The 24,666-nt window shown below is 40.2% G+C and overlaps 2 protein-coding genes and 1 long non-coding RNA gene across 7 annotated transcripts in view; 2 read left to right on the plus strand and 1 right to left on the minus strand.

Annotated features, from left to right (window-relative positions):
* Positions 1–18,075, plus strand: part of TRPM1 (transient receptor potential cation channel subfamily M member 1) — a 57,642-nt gene extending 39,567 nt beyond the window's left edge. The window contains exons 23-27 of one of the 4 annotated variants that reach the window (XM_021407702.1): positions 2,768–2,912; positions 5,074–5,273; positions 6,447–6,579; positions 8,434–15,751; positions 17,775–18,075. In XM_021407702.1, the coding sequence (XP_021263377.1) occupies positions 2,768–2,912; positions 5,074–5,273; positions 6,447–6,579; positions 8,434–9,709 (1,754 nt within the window). In that variant the 3' untranslated portion in view covers positions 9,710–15,751; positions 17,775–18,075. Of the gene's footprint in view, positions 1–2,767; positions 2,913–5,073; positions 5,274–6,446; positions 8,017–8,433; positions 15,752–17,774 lie in introns of those variants that run through there. The other 3 variants (XM_021407706.1, XM_021407703.1, XM_021407705.1) reach the window with 3 other exon arrangements.
* Positions 5,333–20,957, minus strand: LOC110403939. Of its 2 annotated transcripts, none has more exons than XR_002441938.1 (3): positions 19,791–20,957; positions 6,425–6,583; positions 5,333–5,567 (listed from the first exon to the last, which is right to left on the minus strand). It is a non-coding gene; the product is annotated as an uncharacterized LOC110403939 (long non-coding RNA). The 2 variants fall into 2 exon arrangements; XR_002441937.1 differs by having other exon boundaries at positions 19,778–20,957.
* Positions 19,590–24,666, plus strand: part of MTMR10 (myotubularin related protein 10) — a 33,745-nt gene continuing 28,668 nt past the window's right edge. The window contains exons 1-2 of the mRNA XM_021407708.1: positions 19,590–19,808; positions 20,964–21,024. Of these exons, the coding sequence (XP_021263383.1) occupies positions 19,749–19,808; positions 20,964–21,024 (121 nt within the window). The 5' untranslated portion in view covers positions 19,590–19,748. The remainder of the gene's footprint in view (positions 19,809–20,963; positions 21,025–24,666) is intronic.

Below are 24,666 nucleotides of genomic sequence, written 5' to 3' on the forward strand. Positions count from 1 at the left end.
GAAGATCACAGAATTTATGAGCTTAGAAAGCACCTTTGGAGATCATCCAAAGACTGTCCACTTTCCTTGCTCAGAGCAGGGAATGTTGTAGCTCCTCGGGAGCTACCTAGTCAGGTTTTGCATGTCTTGAAGGATGAAGACTGCTCAACCTCTCTGGACATCCTGGTTTAAGTAGAATTTCCTCTGTTTCTATCTGTGCTCATTATCATTTGTCCTTTTACGGGATACCAGTGAGAAGAATTTGGCTCTTCTTTACTTTCCTGCATTGTCAGGTGCGATCTCATATTGGTAAGATCTCTCCTCTTTTCTCCAGGCTAAATTGTCCTAGCTCCCACTCTCACCTCATTTGTCAGTTCCGCTGATCACCTTAATCTTCTCTGTGGCCTTTTGCTGGACACTTACTTCCCAATATGTTCTTATCTGATTTGTACTGGGGAACTCAGATCTAGACACGCTAGTATGAATATGGTTTCACTGACGTAGAGTAGAGGGGAATAACTACCTCCCTCCACTTGCTGGTAACGCTTTTCCTAATGCTGCCTTCAGTTTGGTTCACTCCATTTAGAAGATGTCCATGATCAACAAGTTAGTGTTATTCAGCGGCAACATAGAATCATATTCTCTGTTCTATGATTCTGTATTCATAGAATCATAGAAACATATTCTTAAACAATAGAGAAGCTTAGCTGAGTGTCTTTCAATACTGTGATTCTTTTTACAATCACCATTTAGGGGCTGGGGAGCAAGTATCCATACTGCCATCAAAATGAGTTTTAATGATATTGTACTGTAATGACATCAGTATCGTGACTATTAATGAAAACATAGCTATTCAACAGAAACAGCTAGTGGACTCAAAGCTAAGATGGTTCTTAAAATAACAATAATAAAAAACAAAATGTGAGAAATTTTTTCGTAATAGCTGAAAGAATGATTTCATGTGGTAACTTTGAGTTGTTTTGTGTTTGTGGTGACTACCAATTTTGTTTAGTTGCCTGAAATGTCTTGTATATTTAAACGATCATCTGCCATCAGCATTTTGTGGTTTATTTTAATGTCATGAGTTTGCTGCCATGTGTAACATTTGGGGAACACAAAATGAAAAGGAAATTGCAGAACACCATGCAGTTTTAACAAAGACGTTCTTTCTGACTGTATGTCTCCACTGTTCTGACATTTGAGTTGTTTATACTTTCTTGGCAGCAAAACTGTATTTTCAATCACCTTTTTTGTTGTTGTTTGTTTGTTTGTTTGTTTTTTCCCTATACTATTCTATTGTTTTCTTTCTCTCCCTGCTTCCTTTTTTATTTCGTTCCATTGGAATGCAATTCAGTCTATGCCATGGAAATCAATCGTAAGTCTATTTGGGGACCTGATTATCTCATTTAGCTGAATATGTTCATTAATCTTTTTCTTCACTAGATACTAGATATTCACTAGACATTTTAATTATAGGGTTCATCCGATATTCATGTGTGAGTTGTTTTTCTACCAAAATAGTTTCATCTGAAAAGAAGAGGAAAACTGTTTTAATATATGTTGCAGATTGGAAGGTTTAGTCATGCTTCTGTGATTGCGGTGATTTGTTTCTAGTAGATTGCCAGTAAGGTAATCATTTTTTAAAATTATCATGCACGATTGTCATGTTATAAATAATTTCCTTTGATTATCTAGATATTGTATTGGTGGTTTTTTTTAGCATTACTTTCATTGGTCCACATGAGTAATATTATGATTCATTTGACTTCCCTTTTATACTCTCCTTAAGATGAAATTATGATTGTGAAAAATAAAGGATGTTGGCATAAAAAAGATCAGAAACTGAGGTTTTCTATTCAGGAACAAGTTAAATAATTGCATACAACTTCATGACTTTTTTCAAGGGAAAAAATAAAGGTTTACTGACTTAAAAAAATCATAAACAGTTTCTGTCTATGTAGAAGTACTTGGTATTCAGGGCAGATTTGGAGCTCTAACCTGCCAGGAAGCAACAAGAGCAGAGCTGGCCCTAAGGGTAAGAAGGAGCAGGGACCTAGGATGAGCAATGCCCTCCCCAGGACGACCCAGTCTCTCAGAGATGGCTGCTGCTAATTGCTAACAAGACAAGGCAAGTAATAATCCAGGGCCTATCTAGGGAGTTCAGGTTGCAGCAAGAGAAGGGCTGAAACAAAAGAAGGGTGCATCCAGGAGACAAGTATATGTCCAAAGTCCATCCAGGAGAAAAAGCTGATGCCTGCACACCTGATGTAGCTTTGGCAAGAATAGATATGTGTAGGCCTTGTAGGTGTAGACCTCAGGAGAAGCTGTTTAGGGTAGTTAAAGGCCTACTTAAACACTCAGAGCTCTGATGAAGGCCTGATACATGTTCAGCAATCTTGGACCACTGAATAAATCCATTTATGTATTTGGAAAGGTATGCACACAAGTTTAGTCAGAGATGTTTTTAAAATGCTGTTATTAAAATACACATATGCTCATTAAGATCTTGTCCCACACTGTTACTGTGAGAAAAAAAATCATATGAATTTGAGGAGGAAGCTACACAGTGCATTAAACCTCAAGCCATGTAGCCATTCACTGTTATGTGAAATTATTTTTGCATGGTGTCGTTAGAAGCAGAATATAGTCTAGAAATTATACATTCTTGCCACTGGAAATAAACTGACAACATTTATTTGGTTTGGTAAACTTTGCATGTGTGTCACCATTAAGTGAGTCTGTTCTCAAGTGTGAGGAAATTTAAATACCTTTTCTGTCTTTTCTTCAGCTCCTTGTGGGGACAATCTTTACGATGAGGATGGTAAACGTCTCCCTCCATGCATACCAGGGGCCTGGCTCACTCCTGCTATTATGGCTTGTTACCTCTTGGTAGCAAATATTCTGCTGGTAAACCTGCTGATTGCCGTCTTCAAGTATGTAAATGATCGTGCACTAATTTCTTATCATCAAGATAAAGTTTCAATGAGAGTCCATCAACTGATTTTGCAAGGGTTTGCATTCACACTCAAAATTTCTCTATGAACATGACTAGTAAATATTTGGGAAGGTTTATACACTGGGAAAGAGTGGAAGAAGAGTTGGTACAGATTTGCCAGCAATTGCAGTGAATAATATATGAGAGAATATGACTATCTACAATTAGAGTCTAATGGATAGTGACAGTTCTCAGAATTGTTCTGTAAAGATGAAAACTGAATACACTAAACCTATGTTTGTGATAGAACCCTTGCAACCACTGACAAACATGATTCTATCATAGATCTACAGAATGAAAATCTAAACATCAAAAGTAAGAGACATTTCCACTGCATCCGTGCATCATCTGGCTTCTTTTCCTTTTTTTCTTCTTACTTTGCTTCTAATGTAGAAAAAAGAAATGAAGGAAATGAAGGCCTTGCAGAGTTCCTATGTCTCCCAGGAAAGGAGTGTATATTACCTTGAACCAAGAGAAAAGATGGCTACGTTTTACCAAGATTTATGGCTGCATGCGTGGCCAGTGCAACCAAGATACAACTGTGCAAATTCATAACATTATTCCACAGGTCCATGCTTAGAATTCTCTGGAGTAAAACTAAATGCATTCCTACTGCTTGTAATTTCTGCCAACAATTATATGCAACTGTTATGTTGCATGCATTTCCTATAATGACCTCAGAACTGGAAAAATTAATACATCTCCTTGCTAGTAAAATTTTCCCAAAACACCTATTGAGAAAAGTAGGTGATTCCATTTTGATTCCCTTAAATATGCAGTGTTGCAGGGCTTGCTGGCATAGGTAATGGACATCACAACCACAAAAATAGTTCATTTTGTGCCCAGAAAGCTACAGCTCACAAAGCCTGTCTTTCATTTGATGTATTTAGCTTAAAAGGTCATGAATTTTAAAGTACCCAAATGCCAGTCACATTGCTAGGGGGAAGGGGAAGCATCTTACAATGGTAACTATTATTGGATGAAGAGACGAAGGAATCAGCAGTTTGAGAAGTAGGTCATGCTGTTAACTCTTGCTATCCTAATGTGGTTGCAAGAGAGTGAGACGTAGCTGGAGAATTCTTGCTGTGCAGGAGACACAGAATGAAGTCAGATTGTCATTTATTAGAGTATGTAATCTCAAGTATTCTTAGCCAAAAGAAACTGAGTGCTTTGTGCACTCAATAATTCTCCATTTTTGAAGTGTTTTAACTGGTTTTGTGAATATAAATATTCTAAACCACAGAAAGTTAGAAAAGAAATTGACAGAAAAGATAAAAAGAGGAAGTGTCAATATCGTCATCATCATAGAAGTGATGTCCTAGCATACTTTAAAATGGCTTGAAAAACATCATCTAAGACACAGAACTTCCAAATTTTCTTAGTTTGCATTTTGTAACGTTGAATATTGTTGTCTCTGGATTGAATACAGTTCTCTATTTCTTCATATCCACTGAATTGCTAATAGAATGTCTTTATAATAAAACTCATTCTGATGTGGAAATGATGAAGCTCCCACAAACAACTCATTTTAAAAGAATATGCACCATTTTCAAGTTAGAGGTCTGAATGAACAAAGTTTAAATTTAGGACATTTTGTAAAAACCTGAGAAGTGTTCTATATAGGTCAAGCCAATTAGCATGTTAAAAGAAAAAAAATTGATTCTTCTGGATTTAGCATACAAAATATATTTCATGGATTTAATACTTTGTATAATATCAAATATGAGTATGTATTAATATAAATACTTTATAACCAAGCTCCAGAATACTAGTTATCTGATTCATAAATTGTGCAAATTTATTTTAACTGACAGATAAAGTGCTTTATATAGTAGAACCAAATGATCTAAGAAGAGGACTCTTTTGGGTGGTGCATATGGGATGCAGAGCACCTTCTGCTTTGCTACCTTCAAAAGGAGTAGTAAAATAATAAGTTTAGCTTAACAATTAGTTCATCAAATTCAGCTGCATCAACAAAGAGCTGAACCAAGCAAGTTGTGTGGCCTTGTGTTGTTATTTAGTCCTTTTTTCAGAGTAGTTCTTGTTAAATGTTAAGTAAACTTAGAGGCCTAATGAAAAATACACCTATTCTCTTTCAGCAATACCTTCTTTGAAGTAAAATCAATATCCAACCAAGTCTGGAAGTTCCAGCGGTACCAGCTGATCATGACATTCCATGACAGACCTGTCCTCCCACCACCAATGATTATCTTCAGCCACCTCTACATAATCATCAAGCGAGTCTGCTGTCGCTGCAAGAAGCGCGAAGGAGACCAGGATGAGCGTGACAGGGGACTGAGTATGCAGTGAATCTTCTCTAAATAGAGCTCTTTGCACATGTTAGCAGAAAGGAGTAGCTTTTCCAATGACAAAGTATTAATTTTCTTCACATTTACAGTCCAGTGTATGTACAGAGGAAGTACGGGACAAATTTTATATCAGGTTAACAGCTGTTGACCTCCTTGGGCTCTTGGGAATATGTGACGCTGTGCTGCTAATGAATACTTTCTTCTAAATGATGACATGGCATCCACTTAATCCATTTTCAACAAGTGCCTGTAAAGTTCATACATTGGAAGAGGCGAATAGGAATCTGAAAAGAAGAGACCACAGTTACAAATGTCATCTGTAGGTTCAACCTTGTGATTGTGAGCAATCTATGTCTAAGAGTATCCCCACTTTCATTTCTCCGTGTTACAGATATATCTGTCATTTCATAGGAGAGCTGTGAGGATGTGAGCATTCTACTGCTAACATACTTTGCAATTATTATTATTTTCATTATATATCTCATTTAGATAATCAGATCCTCACAATTATTCCTGTATTTCTACATTTCAAAGGAAATATATCTTGTAAGTAATTATATTTTTGCACAATATTCTTTTGATTTAAAAAAGGAAAAAAAAAAGTGGGAAAAAAAAGGAAATGTAACAGTCCCTACAGATAAAAAGAGACAAATCCAAATCAAGGATAAAATCTTTCCAAGAGCTTATGTTTCCCTTGGACTTTCTTTACTCAATTTTAAGTTTTTGAATGTCTTAACCAAAGAATGTCTTGGAAACAGTTGTATCAGATTATCTATTGCCTATAACTGGCATGCTTAATGAGCAATATTTGAATTAAGGAACAATCAAGCTGGCGAAGATTGCCCTAGTCTTACCCTGTAAAATCTGCTCAGTTTGTTCAAGATGTGGCGCTACTCTTAAAAAGTTCAAAGGTCTGAGAGAAAATAGAGCACACTGTGAATGGTCACAGAAGAAGGTGATAGTCATAATGCATTGCACTGCTTTCAGAGCCATGGCCATTTTGACTAAGTACTCATTCCCTATTTACAAAATCATCTGCTCATTTAGTGCAGGAGTGGAATTTGCAGTATCCATCTGTCTGAAATAGCCCACTAAATTGAATTTAAATTGACTGACAGAAGTTCAGGAAAAAGAAACTCACATTTTCTTCTTCTGTTTCACAGAGTTATTTCTAAATGATGAAGAGCTAAAAAAGCTGTACGAGTTTGAAGAGCAGTGTGTAGAAGAATACTTCCAGGAAAAAGAGGATGAGCAGCAATCATCTAATGATGAACGCATCCGAGTTACCTCTGAAAGGTACCTATTAAGGAAAAAAAAAAAGAAAAAAAGCTTGTCTGGAACAATATGTTGCTTTTTTTGTCCGTCATTATGACCAAAGTTCACCTAAAGTACAAAAGGCTTCAGGTCTTAAAGAAAACCACCACTATTTCAGAAGCTAATCTGAATCCCAGGTAAATGTCAGTGCAGATGCATCTCTCACAAAAGCAAGCTTTTTGTTGCTCCTCATGCCATACCACTAAGGCTGCTGGTTTGGGTAGCTTCAGTGTAAGAACATTTTTGTTCAGCATGATTTTTTCCCTCTCACCCAGCTAAGATCACAGTTACGCTGCTTACCTGCTTGAGCAAAATAGTATATATTGAGATTCCAGCAGCTCATTCAATCGTAATAAACATAGCGGAACTTAATGACAAAAGTACTGGGAATTCTTCACTTATTCCTATGGTTTAGACTACAGTCCAGCACTCAGAACTGCCAAATTTGAACCTCTGCCACATAGTCTCTTAGAAGCTTTGAACAAGGCGTTGACCTTTTCTGGATGATCTTCCTCATCTAAAAGACAGGGAATAGTCAAGTGCAAATAATGAAGCTACTTTGAGGACAAGGTAATGTTTGCATAGTGATGTGAAATCAAATAGTTATAATGGCAGCAGCACTTTTGTATCATATCATTTGGCAGGACTGTTCCTAAAGGCTCTGCCTATTCTGGTAGTAGCTCTAAGTAACTCAAGAGATGAGGTCTTGTATCACCTCCTTGAAATGATGAATAATTCTCCTTGTAATGGAAATGGTACATAGTTTAAACACTTTTGCCTTAATCTTCCTCACAGTATTTTTTTTATTTAATTATGAACCACTCTCTCTGTCTCTGTGTATATATCTCACTTCCTTTTAACATTTCTTACGAGGTTGCTCCGTAAGCCATTTAATTTCCTAACAGAAAAATATCTTTCTGTTGAAGGGAAGCAGTAAACATCTTGCAATTTATATGTGGAGTTTGAGAACAGAGAAGTAAATGAAATCTGCTACGTGTCATCAAGTCATTTCTATTACACTATCCATGGCAATTTGTCAAAATCCTAGGTATTGTATCAGAGAATAAAGCAGGGTTGGTAAGCCTCACTGATTCACTATGGTCTTGTAACCACAAACCAGATTTGCATAATTCTCATGGCTTTTTGCTCCAAATGCTTCATCATCTTTTGTGTGTGAGAGCAAAAGAATGTTAATTTAATTTCCACAGTTGATTTAGTACTGTATGTTCTGTAACTCGCATTCTAATGCCTGGCTTTTATGTGCATTCTTCTAGTACCGTCAATTCCATTATGAACTAAATGATAAAAAAAAAAAGGAAAAAAAATAAATTCTGCTCCCCTCTGCTCTGATACTTAATTGGAAGGTATTTCAAGAAATAAAGTAATCCCATAATCGGTAGCATGTATTCTCTTCATACAGCCACAAAATCTGTTTTGCAACGAGCCTTGATGCTATTTTAAGTCATTCTGTGAACATGCCATTAGAAGGTATTTTTCATATAATGAATTGGTGCTTCACAGTGAAAGAGGACAACTGAATGTGAAGTGGGTGGCAAGCTCAGAGAGGAATTTAATAGTAGGCTCTCCCAAAGGGCTGCAACTCTTGTACTGTTCTGGCATGTAAATAAAGGCAAAGTTCGAATAGCCCTCTCATATGGTGTGAGGAAAGCACGGATAAAAAGAAAATGCACAAGCACTGTGCTACAAACAGGAACAATTAGTGAGTTACACATGGCACAAATTTCTGCCATAAGAAGAAATTAGTAGCTGGTGCCTATAACGGGTTACTGCACCATCCCTCTGTGTGTTTTATGCTTCCTCTTTTATACCCAACAGAGTTGAAAATATGTCAATGAGGCTAGAAGAAGTGAATGAAAGAGAACATTTTATGAAAGCTTCTCTTCAAACAGTTGACCTTCGACTCTCTCAGTTAGAAGAACTATCTGGTCGGATGGTGAATGCTCTTGAGAAGCTGGCAGGTATTGACAAATCTGAGCTCACATATACACGTTCACGGGCTTCATCTGAATGCGATGCTGCATATCTCCTAAGGCAAAGCAGCGTCAACAGCTCTGATGGCTACAGCATGTATAGATACCATGTTGGCGATGAGTTAGCATATGATGACAGCACCGCTCCAATGTCACCAGCCATAGGATCACGTAAAAAAGCCCATTCTGTTGGAACAAAAGAAGATGGAGCAGACTCAAGGATGCTGGTTCCAGAGCACCATTCCGCTCTCCATTATACCTCTAGTGCTAATGCAGTCACCCCAGCAGATTACAGTAGATCTGCATTAGACACTGCACATAATACTTCTAGTCCCCATTCTGGTTCAGGTGGTTTGGGGGATGAAAACCAAGGAATTTTCAAGAAAGATGAAATGGCTCCTCAAAGTTTAAACCAGATGGATGTTCTTATGAACAGGCAGTCAGTACCAAGATCAGATTTTCAGAACACTCAGTTAAAAGTAGAACGGACCAAGTTAGAAGCAACCATCTCTTATCCCTTGGACAAATCTAAAGCAATGCGCTATTTTCCTCCTGAAACATTCAGTGCTTGTCAAACCACTATGATGAAGTCAAGGAGCTTTATATTTGCACAGGGTGGGAAGCTGGTTGGAGGGGTTAACAACTGGACAACAGAATACAGTACCATCATGGATCAAGTGTGCCCTTCTACAATTGAGCAGTGGACCACAGAGTGGAAATATGAAGTTGAGCAGCAACTTTCTCAAGAACGTCCTCCAGAATACCCTGGTATTATCTCTGAAGCAGAAAGGCAAGCAGAGCAGAAACAGTTACAAATGGACACAGACAACGACAGTGATGCTGGTGAAGCAGGTATTAGTGCCTCTTACACCTCTACGCCTGCCACTGTCAAAACTCAGACAGAGAACTTGTTATCAGTAAAGCCAGAGAGGACTTCTGGGTTCCCATCAGTACGATCAAAGAGTTTGCACAGCCATTCTCGGAAAGCCAAGTCTATAAAGGACAAATTAAACAGACCAGGACATGCCACTAGCGTAACTAACTTAGTAGTAGCATTTGGCAGTGCAACAGAAGAACAGAAATCTAGACAAGAAAATGCATCTACAGAAACTGAGTGTTGAAATGGGTAACAGCCCCTGTTTTATTGACAGTCAAAAAAGTAGCATGGCTAATTGAAAAAAAATGATGGAATTTTTAATTAATTTATACAGAATAATGTTGCATACATTTGTTTCTTTTCATTTCAGACTAATTAGGTATATGTTCTGCTCTTAAATAAATTCTTGCTGGGTCAAGTGAAAGGGAGATACTCTCTCAGGGGCAGATATAAAAGTAGGCTAGTCTGCAGATGCTGACAGCACTGATCTTTGTTCCATTTCCACTTCCCTTGTAAACTCATTTACTGATAGACTGTTTATAAAAGCTCTTGAAAGGACAATACAATCATTTAATAATTTAGAAAATATTTTTTCTTCTTTATCAGAAGACTTCTTAAACTGCACTAATTTTTAACCAGCCTTTGTTTTTTATCCTCACACGGCTGGTTTCTTTGTGGCCATTATGTTTCCAGATCAAAACAAAATTGTTGAGTGCATGGAAGAATTACGTAGTCCCCTTTCACTTCTTATTTCATGCATGCTTCTTAGCACTACTTTCAGAAAGGCAGAACACAGCAGCTTCTACCCAACAGAATACTTCTGAGTGGAAAAATACAGTTATGTTTGGAAAAACCTGACCTAGAATGCTATGCATGGACATATTCTTGACCCGTCCTTGAACTTGGCTGACATAGTCTGCTTTCAGGATCATATCTGTCTCTGCCCCAAAGCATTCTGGCAGCCTTAAACTGTTGAAAAACAGTGATCATTGTTTCAAAATGTTTAGAGAGATTATCAGTATTTAAAGTGTAGGTTGATTTTAATAATATGAATCCAAGAGCTGGATTAGTGTTTTATATAAACAGGGTAACAACAGAATCCCATGTAGAGAAGGAAACTGTTTTGCCTGCGAGAGAAAAAAAAAGAGGAAAGGTATTCTGATCAGGTGAGATCAGAACATAGCGAGTCTGCGTTTGAAGTAAATCTACTGTGACAAATCAATCTCTAGTTTTGCAATTTCATTATGACAGTGCACAAGGAACAAGAGTTTCTATGAGTCAATCTAAGCAAAAAATAAATTCTACAGTGAGAAGAGAATTTCCATGTATTTCATTGAGTCAGTTTCAAAAAGAAATTTCAAACGAAAAAGCCCTCTCTACAGAGGAAGTATTTTCTATCACTCAGCAACTAAGACTGGAAATCCACGTCTCTAGTTACAGTTTGCCAGCATGCTTGTCTCAACAGTAGCATTCTGTATACTAGGTTTTGATAATTTCCTTCATAATAGTATGATTTTTCATTTGCCTCATTCTTCTCTGTTATGTTTTAGAAATTTTGTTTTCCTAAATATTCAGCCCTCTCTCTGCAGGGAAGGTGTACCATTTAACAGATAAGAAAGAAAATAAGTTAAACCTATGTTACTTGTTCATAGAATACTGGTCAAAAGTTTACGCTTAACTCATTTACAGTTAGTACTCATTCCTACACTGTTTTGAAAAGACAACATTTCTTTCCCCCCCCCCCATCAGCTCCTCCTTACATACGTTTCAGTATGCTCTCTGCTAATGGGTCTTATGGCTACTGAATTACAAAGATTGATGTAAGAAATGCATTGATGGCATCAGATTTTTATTATTTGTATTATATTTTCATCCTCCATCCGCAACTACATTTTGAAGTGTTGCTACCATGCTGCTTGATTGTGGTGACCGCATAGACATTTCTGAAAGTTCAGTCATCATTACCATACATTTTTGCCAGCTTGGTCTTATGAGCATGTTTACTGGTTTCACTGTTACCAGAACAGTGAAGACATTTGTTTTTCATGAGGGCTTCTTTTTTTATTCAAGTTTAGGGAACATGACATTTTATATAAACAGGAAGACATTTGAAGTTGTTTCACTTCCATGTTTACTTTTGTGTTACCTTTCTGTGGAACGACACAGCTATTTTGTATGCGTGGTTAATATATCCTCCAATTTGTCAATGCCTTTTTATTGTTTGCCTGCATGCTCACCAGGAACTAATTCATCAATAAACACAAAGGGATGCAGCTATTCAGCACTTTGCTAAACAAGCAGTATGCAGTGTGGACCACAATGCAGTGTGTTGCATGCCTCTTGTTACATTGTGTTTATAAAATCTGCATTAAATCATGCTTTGTTTGACCAGACATTTTTTAGCCTTTGCATTACAAAGTTACTAAGTGGGATGTAGTTTTCAAACAACATTTTTCCTTTGTATTTATTTTCTTCTCTTGTGCAAAACATTTATAAAGAAGTCGTATTAAAAAGATATGTAATTAATTCAGTATACCAAACTGGCCACTGTAAGGATATAAAAACTCTCCACTTACTGTTTCTTCTTACTCAGTGAATGGGCTGAATGTTTTCTAAGCAAAGTGTTGTTTTTCACCACTTGCCAGTAATTTTCCATGAAGTTCTCTATACAGGCTTGGATGTTTCCTGTGCTCTTGCAATCCATGAACTGAAATGGTAACTCCTTTGCCATTAAATGTGAAGTGACTACGTTGATGTTGGTAGAGTCATGTTACACAAATGTCCATATTAAGATTTAAATATGGCTCTGTATGTGCACGCAAGGCTGATACTAGATTTAGAGCACACTGAACAGAATAATGGTTAACACTTCTGTCTGCCCAACTTCATGGTTTCTCTTGGCGAAACAACACTTCGAACACTTGGCGAAAGGATACAAACACAGAATTTGTATTTCTGAAGAGACACGTTTAACACTGCCTTTTCAGAAGATACATCCCTCCCACTATTAAGGATGACTCCGCAGCAGTGTCATAGTGAATTCCACTTACCTTTTTGTTTATGATTATTATGTACTTGATCTATACGGAGCCAGGTCAAGCCTAAAGAGCGTGCATTCCTTGTCTGTGCAGAGGCATTGCACTGAGGTGATTTAAGTGAATTCACCATACAGTATCTTGCAATTTGACATATCCTTTTTCCCTCAAAGCAAATATTTCAAACACATTAAATAATCGCAGTGTAGGCATGTTCTTAACTATACCACCTGATTCTAATTATTTCATTTTACATTGCATGATTCTGGGAATATTTTGACTTTGCCCTTGCAAGACCTGTTCTATTGCAGACTTACCCTTTCCATTTGAAATGCTGGATTTAGATACCTGAGAACCAAAAAAGTCAATTTGCCTTATCATTTAGCAATGAATTCAAATAACCATTGAATTCTTCCAGATATGGTCTCTCCAGATTGCTTCTTTGGACCCCTTTCCTATGTTCTAGGTTTGGTGAGATGTATGTCTGTCTTACTAAAAAAAAAAATAATTCAAAGAATCCAAGTATCTGTGAGGCCTTGTCCAAAAACAGGACAGTACAGATGTCAACAGGATTGTTTCATTAGATGAGCATGATCCACAGGATCTGTAATGGGTGCTCTGGACAGTTAATCCAGAAAATTGCTGCTGAGCTTTTGTCATGGCAGAGGTAAGTTTTCAAACAGTGACAGCAGCACTTGGACACATTGCTGGGGTTCCATCTAGTAATGTCATTGTCAGCTTATAACTTCTGCACACTGGTCACTTCTAATTGGATTCATGTTGTACTCCAAAACTTGTGATAAGCAAAAAGGAGACATACCTTATATGCAAAATCATGAAATTATTGTTAGTGTAATGGAAATTTTAACAGTATTTATTATTATTAGTCTAGATCTAATTGTTGTAGGGGAAAAGGAAAAACAAGAGTAAAGGAGAGGAGAGACAAAAGGAGAGAAAAGAATGCTACTATACCACTGCAGGGAAAAAAAACCAATAGGGTAAAAGTCATATACACATACTTCCTACTATCTGCTGCTTTTTCTAGATGTTTTGCTCACACTTGCACTGATCTTCTGGATCTAAGAGTCACTGGCAATGAGAGTGGAGAGAAAATATTGCTAGCTGTCAGCATTCCATGGGTTGTCCATCTTTACTAGGGTGTGCGTGATGTTGATGTTGTCTTTTTCCTTACTCTTTACTTGCTTTCTTAGGAGCATCTTTATGTTCGCTAACAAACTTAACAGCTTGGATTTTCTTCACTGGCCTCTAAGTCCATGTTATGCCTGAATTTCCTACTCATTCTAAAAATTGCTTTCACAGATAAACAAGTGAAGGCACAGCTCTAGGCAGGTTGAGACAAGTTCAGATAAAGCAATCCTGACAAGCCTCAGGCCTTGCAAAGTCAACATAATGCCCATGGCCTGTTACTGACAGAGACAATGCTCTATAAATTGGGCTGTGAGGCTACCTTAGACTAGAAGGTGCTTTCCTTTCCCTACAGCCATTGCAGATAAATGCTCTACTGCATGCAGGGGTCACCTGAGCTGGTATTTCAACTTGTTGATCTTAAAAACCCAATGGGATCCAGCATCAAGCAGAAAGGCAAACAGATGTAAGGCTCAGGTTGATTGGGCTATTGAATGCTCATTTCAGCCAGATCCAGAGAGGCTGAGCAATCAAAAACCAGTAGGCACTAGTAGTTCAGATAGCATGCTGACAAACTGCAGGCCTTAGAAGAATTCCCTTAAAATTGCAGTCTTCTTTTACTTCTGTCAACCTTGAGCGTAAACAAAACTTGATAGTGTAAAGTGGTTCTTTATGGTTGATGTCCTCCATCTTTACATAAGGTAAGTCTTCATAATAGGCTTTAAATAAATTAGTGTTTGCATTTGTTCAGCCAAAGCAATTAAGAGCTTGGTGATAAAGAAAAGGGAATTGTATAATTCTATCTTCCTGCTCCTCCTTTGCCTCTATAGCACTAAAACCTCTATGAAACTGCAGTGCTTTATCCTCCATGATTCTAGACATCAGTGTGTCCCTTTTTTTTTCTTTATTTTTTTGCACTAACTGGATTGCCATGCTTAGAAAGTTATTACCTCATCAGACCAACAGACTTCAAAAATTGCTATGAAGAAAAGTTGGACTCTAGTTTAGAATACTGTTAATCTGAAAGTCATTATCACATTACCTATGTAAAATAGTGCAAGCCAAGGTGGAACATTGTACCAATTAAGAGCTCCAAATAACTCCAGGCAAGTAATACCTACATAGTGATTAACAAGGAAAGTACCTTTATACACCATAGCAAAGTTCAGCATCATTAAACTCCCACACTTCAGAATACTACCTCCACTTTACAGATGTGCCTTTTAAAGTAGGTGAGATTTTTTGTGTGTTTTTTTCCCCCTGGGATACCTCAAGAAACTAAAACCTTTGCATAGGTTTTATATATTTTGCATATCCTGGCCAAGAGTATCAAAGTTGCTGCTTTGTGTAAATAGCATTAAACAAATTCTTCTGTTGAATCTTCATCAAAGACACTCAGAAAAGAGATTTTTTAGACTGCTTAAGAAATTTAAATTAAAACATAGTGATTATTTTTCACAGGAGTTAATATGGGCCTGTAGGGCTGTTGTCCTCACAAGTCTCCAGCAAAAGTTCCACATTTCTAACTGCAAGTTATGGCAAATTGAGTGTGCAGACTATTGAGTGCACAGGTAGGGAGATGTCCAGGTGAAACAATAAACTGTAATATTTTCAATGAAAAATACAATAAACTTTCATCAATTAATCCCTGATTTTGCAGACTTGCCACATATTTGCTGTAGCTCTGGCCACATAGCTAAGCTGTGAAATCATACAACGTGTACATCTTTGTGTCCTGGAGTTCAAATCAATAGTTGAATTACTCTTCGTAATGCTATGAAACCCTTAAGTTGTCACAGAAACACAGGCCTGAAAGAGATAGATCATCAACACTAAAGTGAGTTCAGCACTGTTGATAGCATCAGTGGCAGATGGTGGTCTAACCTGTTCTTGAACGTGTCTAACGAAAGCCATTCTCTAAGCTGCTGAGATCAAAAGGGATCATTATGGAAGTCTGTTCTTATTTAACCCTAGACCTCCAGCGTTGCACAAGCCAAAGTACTTCTCCAACTGCAGAGCTGATTTGTGAGGTTTTACCAGAGCTTTCAGGAAGATACCTAATCTGATGTGCAGTTAATACAGCAAGTTATGCACCACAGTCATAGGTAAGCAGATAAATATCTTAAATATCTCATTGTTACAAACAATTTGCACTGTATGTGAGGCCTCAGGAAACTGCCACTCAGCATGTGGGGTCTGATACCACCAGGAAAGCTGGCCAAGCTGGTCTGCGATGGCCATGACAGTGGAAAAGTGTCAGGGTCCCAGTCAGTTCAACTCACAGGAGTTAACTTAATATTTAAGCAATGAAAATAACTGCAATGAGTCAAAAATGCCATTTTATAAATTTGTTAAAATAAAAATGCACAGTTGCATCCTTTTTAGATCCACTGACTTTGTTCCATAGATAGCTTCCCACTGCCTTTCAGGACTGCTTTGGTAAGATGAAAGTATTTTCAGAAACCACTGGTCTAGGAGAACTGTTTGAAAAAAGTGAGCAAGTGAGGCAAGCCAGAATGGTTGGAGGTGGGCAGACAGTTGAATGCATTGCCAAAAGGTGGTAGTCAGGGCATCCAGGGGACTTCCCTGTCTGTCCAGCCTGCCTGCCTCACCTGCCCTGCCCTACCTGCCTTGCCTGACTGCTGTGCTTGGCTCTGCCTGACTTACCTCCTCCTAACTGTGCTGTCTGCTTGTAGCCCACTGCAAGCTGAGACAGAATTAACTTGCTCCTCCAAAATACTCACTTCTGTAAAACCAGTGTTCTCCTCCCACTGGCATAAAACTCTTCCAGTGACAACTGTGACCAGCTCCAACAATAACCCTCACAAATCTTGTGATCTTATGTTTACGGAGAGCTTTACTGAGTTTATTTGTTTGTTTTCAGGATAGCACTGTCATTTGAATGTCAGTTCAGTCTTTCACTGAAATGCTCTTTCCTTCAAGAGTAAGACTGCATTTACAGCCACTCCTAAGAAGGCTCTGTGCTGATGCAGACTTGAACACTCTTGTAATTCTAATGTGATAATAATAATTGACATTTTTAATCACACTGGCAAATTTGATAGATGTAATTTTAAGCCTAGCTGATTTGGACTGTTTCTCCCCTCCTCTCCCCCTTGCTTTCTCCTACCCCTTTTCTGATTTTAATTTTCTCTCGACAATGTTCTGAATAACAAAAAAACTTGTAAGAATAAAGATGAGGGCAAGTCCCTGCAGCATTTCTTACTTTATCAAACATCCAAGGGATGTGAAAGGGGATCAGTCACCAGAAGGAGAGGAGCTGTGGCTTGTGCTCACAGCACTGTCAGGCACTCATCATTGGACCACTAGCAAATTCTGTAGCACAATGCACCTAAAATGGAAGGGAGCTGAGCCCAATACCATGCAGATTGAACAGTGCCACTCAGACAGTTATTTTTTCAGCATAAAATATAAACCTTACATGTAAAAGTAGAGAATAAAATGAAGGGAATTGCCCACTAACACCATATAGGTGGGACCCTTGGGCAAGGAGCTGCACTTGTACTAAAAAAGTACTGGATGGGTTTGTTTTAATCTTCTCTGCCTGGAAGTCCAAGCATAGTATATGGTTATGGAGGTTTTTGCTGGTGTTCTCCCCTGGGCTGCTGCACAACTTTACATGCATGCACACATTTCCTTTTTCAACCTAGGCAGGTGCCAGTGGTTCATTCCCCTTCTCACTGTTCAAGCAAACCTCCCCCCATTGGTGGGGCCTTGCCTTTTAGTCAGAGCATCTGGATGGTGCCGTGAAGTCTGTTCTTTCATTGAACACCACCTTCTGTCTTCACCAACAAATAACAGGGTCCGTAACACTATGTGATGTGTTTCCCATTAACTGCAGCAAGGGAAAACCTTGATCTTGTGGTGGATGCTGGGTACCGCATGTGCCATTTTGTGCCCAAAATTGTCTCTATTCTTTTGGAGCCTTCTAATTCTTTACTATCTTCATGTTGAAATGATATTAAAATACTGTTATACTGTAGCAGGCCTTTACTGATGTCTTGAATGTGGGCTATTAAGAGAAAAACAGCAGTATACGGTCCAAAACCATTTTTAATAAAGTGAGGCTACTGTGCCCACATACTGTACTGATTATTATTTTGGCAGGTCCTGGCCTCCTGCTTGTGCCTCTATCCCACGAGCCTTGCTGTGACCTATGCCTAGCTCATAGGCAGCCCCCGGCTCCTTCATTTCAGTACACTGGCTGCAGGGCAGCACCAGCAGGTGCACCTAAGTGAAGGAAATTCCATGATTGAAGATCTGCACCTGCTCTCTCCAGCTATGCACATGTTTAATGTGATGAGCAAGAAGGTGCCTGTGGCAGCAACCCAGGGCTGCACCAAGATGTGCTTAACATTCCATAGCCGCAACATGATATACTTTGTGTGGAAGGTGGCAGTAGGATGAACTTGGTAGCACTAGTTTATTCATGCTGGAGCTGGATTTTAAAGCTAATTATCTGGGACAACCACAGGTTACAATGAAATCCTCCCTTTGTAGGCCTCATGCAGAGAGGTTTCACAGCCTCCAAGCGTCAAAATTCTCTGCTTTGGTCTATGTTTTAGTATTGTGCCCCCAGACTCTGCCTTTTGTGGCTGTTTCCTCTCATGACAGGCAGGGACAGATGCAGGCTCACAGTGCTTGCCCAGAGGGCAGGCTGTGCCCAGGGGAGGCTTTGCAAGCAAATTCCCCTTCACTCATCTGGAAGGGCACGCTGGTGGCTGAGGGAGGAAATCGGGAGGATTTTGTAACCTACAGCTACTTTCTGTCTGGTCAAAAGGAACAGTGTTCTATTGCAGGAAGTGGGTAACAGTATCACTATTTCTGCCCCGCATCTGCTGTGTTGTAGTGTTTGTGGCCTCCACCTTGAATGCAAAGACTGGCCCTTTTCTAGCCCACAAGTGTCAGCTCCTGATATCTGCAATTTGCACAACTTTCTGGTACAGAATACGAGAGCTGTGAGAGAGCATAGTACCGGTTCACTTCCAAATTCCTGATTTATTCAGTGAGGAACAATTCAGAAATTATTTCAACCGTTTTAGCTGTGATAAGAGCTGGTGCACAAACAGGTGAGCACCCCCGTCTATCTTATTTTTTACCAGAGTTGGTGATTCACCCCGTAGAGGCTAACGCCGGGCTCCAGGCGATGCAGGAGAGATGTGGGAGGCTCCCTAGGGCGGGGTGAGAGCGCAGAGGGGTAGGATGGGTCGAACGAGCGATCCTCGCACCAGCGGCAGACAGGACGCTCGTGAATTTTAACAGTTTAATGACTGAAGGGTTGTACAGCCCTCTGAAAACACAACATGAATGCTGCTGGCACGCTCTGCTGCTCAGAAGATGCCACTTATTTTGTGACGATTGTGATTCCACACAGACAATGCGTTGGTGTACTTTACTGTAACCTATAACTCGATGATCACTACGGTCCCTATCCAACCTAAGCCGTTCTATGCCGACTAAAAACAGAATTTGCTAAGAACTGCCGTCAGCTCCCACCAGCGGGGCCCACGGGGACCGCCGCGGACAGCGAGCCGAGCCCGGCGGTTCGGGATGGGACGCGTGCCGCCCCGCCCTGCCGCGGGGTAGCGGCCCCTCCCGCCCACAGCCGCCTGGTCCCTGCGCGCCGCCGTAGGAAGGCCGCTCCCCACCCCCTCTGCCCAAGATGGCCGCCCCGGCACTGCCCGCCTCAGCTCGCCGCCCGCCGGGGCCGCCGCCTCCCGCCCGCCGCCGGCCGTAGGGAGCCGCCGGGCCCTGCGCGGGGAGGCGGTGCCGCGGGAGGCGGAGGAGCCGCGGGGGGCTCCATGAGGGCTGAGGGCAGCCCCAGGCCGGGCCTGCCCAGGCCGCTGACTCCTCCCTTGGGAAAGGGGGGCACGCGGGGGCCGCCTACGCCGCCGCCCGCCGAGGCCGCCGCCGTGTGACGGAGCGCGCCGCCCCGGGTGGCTGCGGTGCGCCGGGCCTCCGCCGGCGGCTGTCGGCACCCTGCCCCCGCGGGACGGGGCCTCCTTGGCACGACACGGCCCTGCCCTGCCCGCCGGCCCCTCCCCGCCCGCCCGGCCTCCGGGATCCCCGGCGGCAGCGACGATGTTTTCTCTCAAGCCGCCCAAACCCACCTTCAAGTCGTACCTTCTGCCGCTGCCTCAGGTAACAGCCTCTGATCCCGGTTCCCGTTCCCGCTCCGCCGTGCCCTGACCCGGAGCCGCCGTCGGGGCTGCCCTCGCTCCCTTCCTCCCTCCCGGCCCACGGGCGCTGCCCCGAGCTGCCCGGCCGTGGGGAGCGGCACCTGTGCGGCCCCCGGGGTCCCCGCTCGCGGAGGAACAAAAGCTGCTCGGCGGAGTGCGGCGAGTCCCAGCTTGGGCCGAGAGCCCGGCCTGACCCAAACGGCGCCTCGTGTCGGTTAAACCCACCCGGGTGAGGTTCTCCTGGGAAGCTGAGAGCAGTGCTCGAGGTGTCTGGGACACGCTGCCTCCCTTTGTGCTGCGTGCCAGCCTCCTCACCCGCTGAAACCCACCCGTGGTGTGAGCAGTTCCCTTCACTGTAGCCATCATTTCGCTTTTAATGTTTAGCTGGTGGGACAAATAGGGAAATCACAGTAAAACTGCCAGGATTCCTAATCCGAGAGAACACTTTTGCACTTGACAGTAATTTCTTTACCTGTACCTGCAGAGCGCCCGGCAGCCCAGCTGTAGGAGCACATTTGGCAGGTGGATTTGGTTTTGCTTTTTCAGGAAAACTTGGCGGAAGTGGAATACCAATGTAATGTAGTTCTGGGACTCTTGTCAGTATAGGAATAGTAAGTGAGTACTGAGGTTATTGTGCTGAAGGTTCCTGTCTTCTTGCAGAAGGATTTTTATTGTTAACATTTGGAGTTAAAATGCAGGTAGAGGTGTTCTAGGCTTGGCTTTAGGGGATTCTTCCTTATCCAGGAAAGTCATACACATTAAAAGCCAGTGGAGAGTTTTGTGCAAACCTGAATGCCTGTGTCTGTGTGAAGCTTGTTGGAGGACTCAAGCTTTTGTGGTTTTCATTCATCCTCTGACTTACTGTGATGAGTTACATGGTTAGTTAAAAGTTAGCACTAAAATTATTATAACATCCTTCTGGTGTGGAGCTGAATGTGCACAGCCTGTTGATAGCGTTACAGGAAGCTGTTGTTATGATTAGAGCCTGTCTTTTTAATATAAGCTCTGAGTTAAAAGAAGAATTTTCTCCTTTGCCCAAGTAAATCAAACTTGTATCTGAATGCAGAATTGTGCATTTTTTTTAAAGTAAATTCCCTTTTTTCTTTCCTTCCACCAGACTGAAGACCATATAACTTCAGAACCCAGGATTAAAAAACTGGAACCAGTACTTCTGCCGGGTAGGCATAAACCAGGAATTTGGCAGATATCTCAACAGAGATTTATTGAAGACTTCTGTTTCTTTTAATAGGATTGGTAATATGTAAATTGTTTTCCGTGTTTTTCAGTGTATTTTAATTGTAGCATGTGCCTCGAGGGAATAAAACTTCTAAGTAGGGACATTTACTGTCATTGTAGTCTGTAGGGAACTGTCTAACCTGTTTACCTAACACTGAAATGCTGAACAAACATGTAGGCAATTTTGCTTGTGTGTAGAATAATGTCTTTGTTTTATTGCAAGTATTAGAAATGAAACTGTTGAGAATTTTGTAACTTTTGTGACTCTTTCCAGAAGAGTCTTCCAGTAATCACTTTTCAGGTGGTCAGACTTTCATAGGCATGCTGAACTTACTGCAATAGCATGTTTTGTGGTCTTCCTTTATTTTAAAGGAAAGTACATGTAGAACTTCCTCTAAGTAGGCATGATTGACTTGTGGAAGACTTCTGATATCATCTGTTTCGCTTAATACACAACTGTTACATGATTTTGGAATCACTCTAACCTTCTTAATACGTGAATCAGACAAGCAATGTTTTTATTACTGTTCATAGTCGTAACAATCTAAGGTGTTTGCTCTTCCACATTTTAAATGAGAAATAGTATTTGGTAAATGACATTTTGATCGATGAGAATTTCCTAGAGCCTTTTTCAGATACCAAAGGAACAGTCACCTGTTCTCAAGATTACTTTAATCACAGCAATACACTTGGCCAACTCAAAATCTTGCTATTTCTAAGGGTAATGTTTAAGTTCAAAACAGGACTGCATGATGTGTTGGGTTTTTTTTCCTAGTGTTTAGAGTATGTGTTACCAAACGTGAATTTACATGCACACTAATGTGGGAAGCTATTGCTATCAAGTTGTCTAAGCTGATAAAGTGTGTTAACTTCCAAGGCAGTCAATAGAATAAAGAAGTTGGTCATGAAAATTATTGCCATTACTGCTTTGTTTTGAACTGTTGCTAATGAAGCTGCACTGATTGCTACGTGGTATGGTCTGAGGAGGTGCCTGAAGAGGCTAAAATCTGGTAGAAGACGTTCAAGTGAAAGAGTAAATATCAGCTCACCGAAACTCTTCAATGAAGAAAAATAATACATTTTGCTTGGGGCACAAAAGTGCCCTAAAGTATGTTGCTGAGACTGCTTGGTATTTGACATAGTTATGTTTCTATGCTTGCTAAACTTCTTAACACTTGGCATCTTTCTGGTTTTGTTGTTATTCATCCAAGGCCTTTGACTCACGAGGAAGTGACTGTGTGTTATTCTCGTATACGTACCACAGTAAATGCAAGGCAGTAAGAAATTGCTTTTCCCAAAATGCTCAAAATGTAACACGTCTTGCCTTTACTGTGGGCGTGTGCACGAGCAGCTATAGAAAACAACACGCGTGCAGTAACTTTTTTGCTGTGTGGCTAATTCTTCCCTTGTGAAACTCTGAAGTACACTTCAGCTGATGCTGAGGGGCTTTTTCTCAACTGGCTTATATTTATCCCAGGTCTGCATCATTTCTCATTTCCCTTGTCTGTGCTGTCTTTGAAATCAGCATTTTATTGCTTTTGGGACACTTGTAATAAGTTGCTTTTGTTATTATAGAAAGTGATTGGAAGAGTGGGACTCTGACCACAGAATTAAAACTTCTCTCTCTTACATCTGAGATGCTATTTTGAATTATTCCATAACAAAATTCATGGCTCCGTACAGCTGCAGTTCTGACTAAATCTTTTTGTGAGCATTCGTCTGTACGCGGGTGTGGTGAGGCTTAGAAGTGACTTATTTTAAATGAGTTCAATGAAACTCTTCCCGTTTAAAGTTATGCAGAAGCCTGAGTGCATTTTTTTTGTTTTTGTCATCAAATGGTGCTGTAGAAAAGTGTATAAACAAGTACGCATTGTACTGTTGGGTAGACTGGCTTTTGCATTTGTCATAACTTTCTGGCCAAATTCCAACGCATTAATTACATTAAAGCTGACTTGTACTCCCCTGCAAGTACAGTTTGAATATGGAATTGCTAATATCCTGTCCTTAACAGTTGTGTGAAATTGCATTTGCTCTTGGAAACAGAGTCAAACCTGAGCGGCTGAATGTTGGTTATGCTCCTTTAATTGGTTGGCTTTTTAAGGAGCTACTCTGAAAATATCAGCACAAGCCATTAATTAATCACTGTAGCAATCCTCAAAAACTGCATGTGACTGCTTAGAAACATAATAACAATCTGATACTATATTTCAGGAATCTGATAGATTGATTTTGAAGTAGTAGTTTACTAAAATCCAAAAGAAGAACTGTAGCTAACTAAATAGCCTACTGTCTAACTTGTATTTTTATGCAGTGAGGGTTAGGAAAGGGAGTTCCAGACATGGAAATAATATGAGTCAAGTTACAAAATGAAGAGGCTTTTATTTCTAAAAAGAAAAGCAATAACAAAAATAAATTTTGGAATTTATACTGGCATCAACTTTGAACCTGTAGAACTTGTTTTCAGAGCTCCCTTTGGTTTGTGGAGGAATAGATACACGTCTTCAGCTTTTGGAGCAGAAGCCTATATTCTCATGGGGCAGCCTGCCCTGAGAAAGGTGTGGCTTTAAGAAAAGCAACATGACTTTTTTTTTTTTTTAAACAAGCGAAAATACTGGTAGTTAGTGGCAACACCGATACAGCTGTAGGGAAAAGCAAATGATTTTATAGAATCTGTATAACTTCGTTCCAGAACACGTTGTAACATTTTAGGATGGAGTTAAAGAAATGTATTCTTTTTTCCTTCAGTAACTCCATTCTTCTGCTCTAGTTCCCTGATAAGACTTTTTTGCTTGATGTACTTCAAGAGTTGGCCTATGCAACAGTTTCACTTATTTTTCTGCTTTGTTTGCATAGCTTTGTTTCTTAGAGTGTCCAAGAGGGAAAATAGAGGAGTAGCAAGTAGTCTGCTACATGAGCTCATTAAAGTGACTTGCTTACATAGTAAGTAATTACTTGTGTGCTTTGGGAGAAGCGAGTTCAGACTGTGATGCATTTATCATTACTGATACTGAACTGAAGCTTGAGGGTGTGTTTTGTTCTAGTAATAAACTGTAGCGTACTTTCCACATCAACGTCTAGCACTTTTGAGACATCAACTAAAAGCATTCAAACAAGATTATGCAACCTTGCTGGAATATATCGCAGTATTATATTTTTATAATTTTAATGGAAAAATAGCGTACAGAGAAGTGCAATACATAGATGGCTAAAGAACCAGTCCAGTATCTGCACTGTGAGCAGTGCTGCCCTGCGCTGTGGGCATGACCAGGAATAAAGGTCCTCACAAGCTGCTCTGCAGGAGATCATGTAACTTCTGGAACATCCGATTAAGTATGAGAAGAGGATTGTTCCTCCTGAATCTTAATACCCACTTGTAGTAATTATTTCAAAGTAGTGCTCTGTGTACAAATCTGCTAATAGATTGAGTTAGTATTGGCTATCTGTAAGGCTTTACAAACCAACTAGAAATAGGTAAGTCATTGTTTTTAAAAGTTTCTACGGTAAAATTACAGAAATGAATGGAATTAGAATAGCATATTGATCATTAAGACCTGCTCACGTTAAGGAATCATGGTGTTGAACTG

The sequence above is a fragment of the Numida meleagris genome, chromosome 9 (genome assembly GCF_002078875.1).
Source record: "Numida meleagris isolate 19003 breed g44 Domestic line chromosome 9, NumMel1.0, whole genome shotgun sequence".
Lineage (NCBI taxonomy): Eukaryota > Metazoa > Chordata > Aves > Galliformes > Numididae > Numida > Numida meleagris.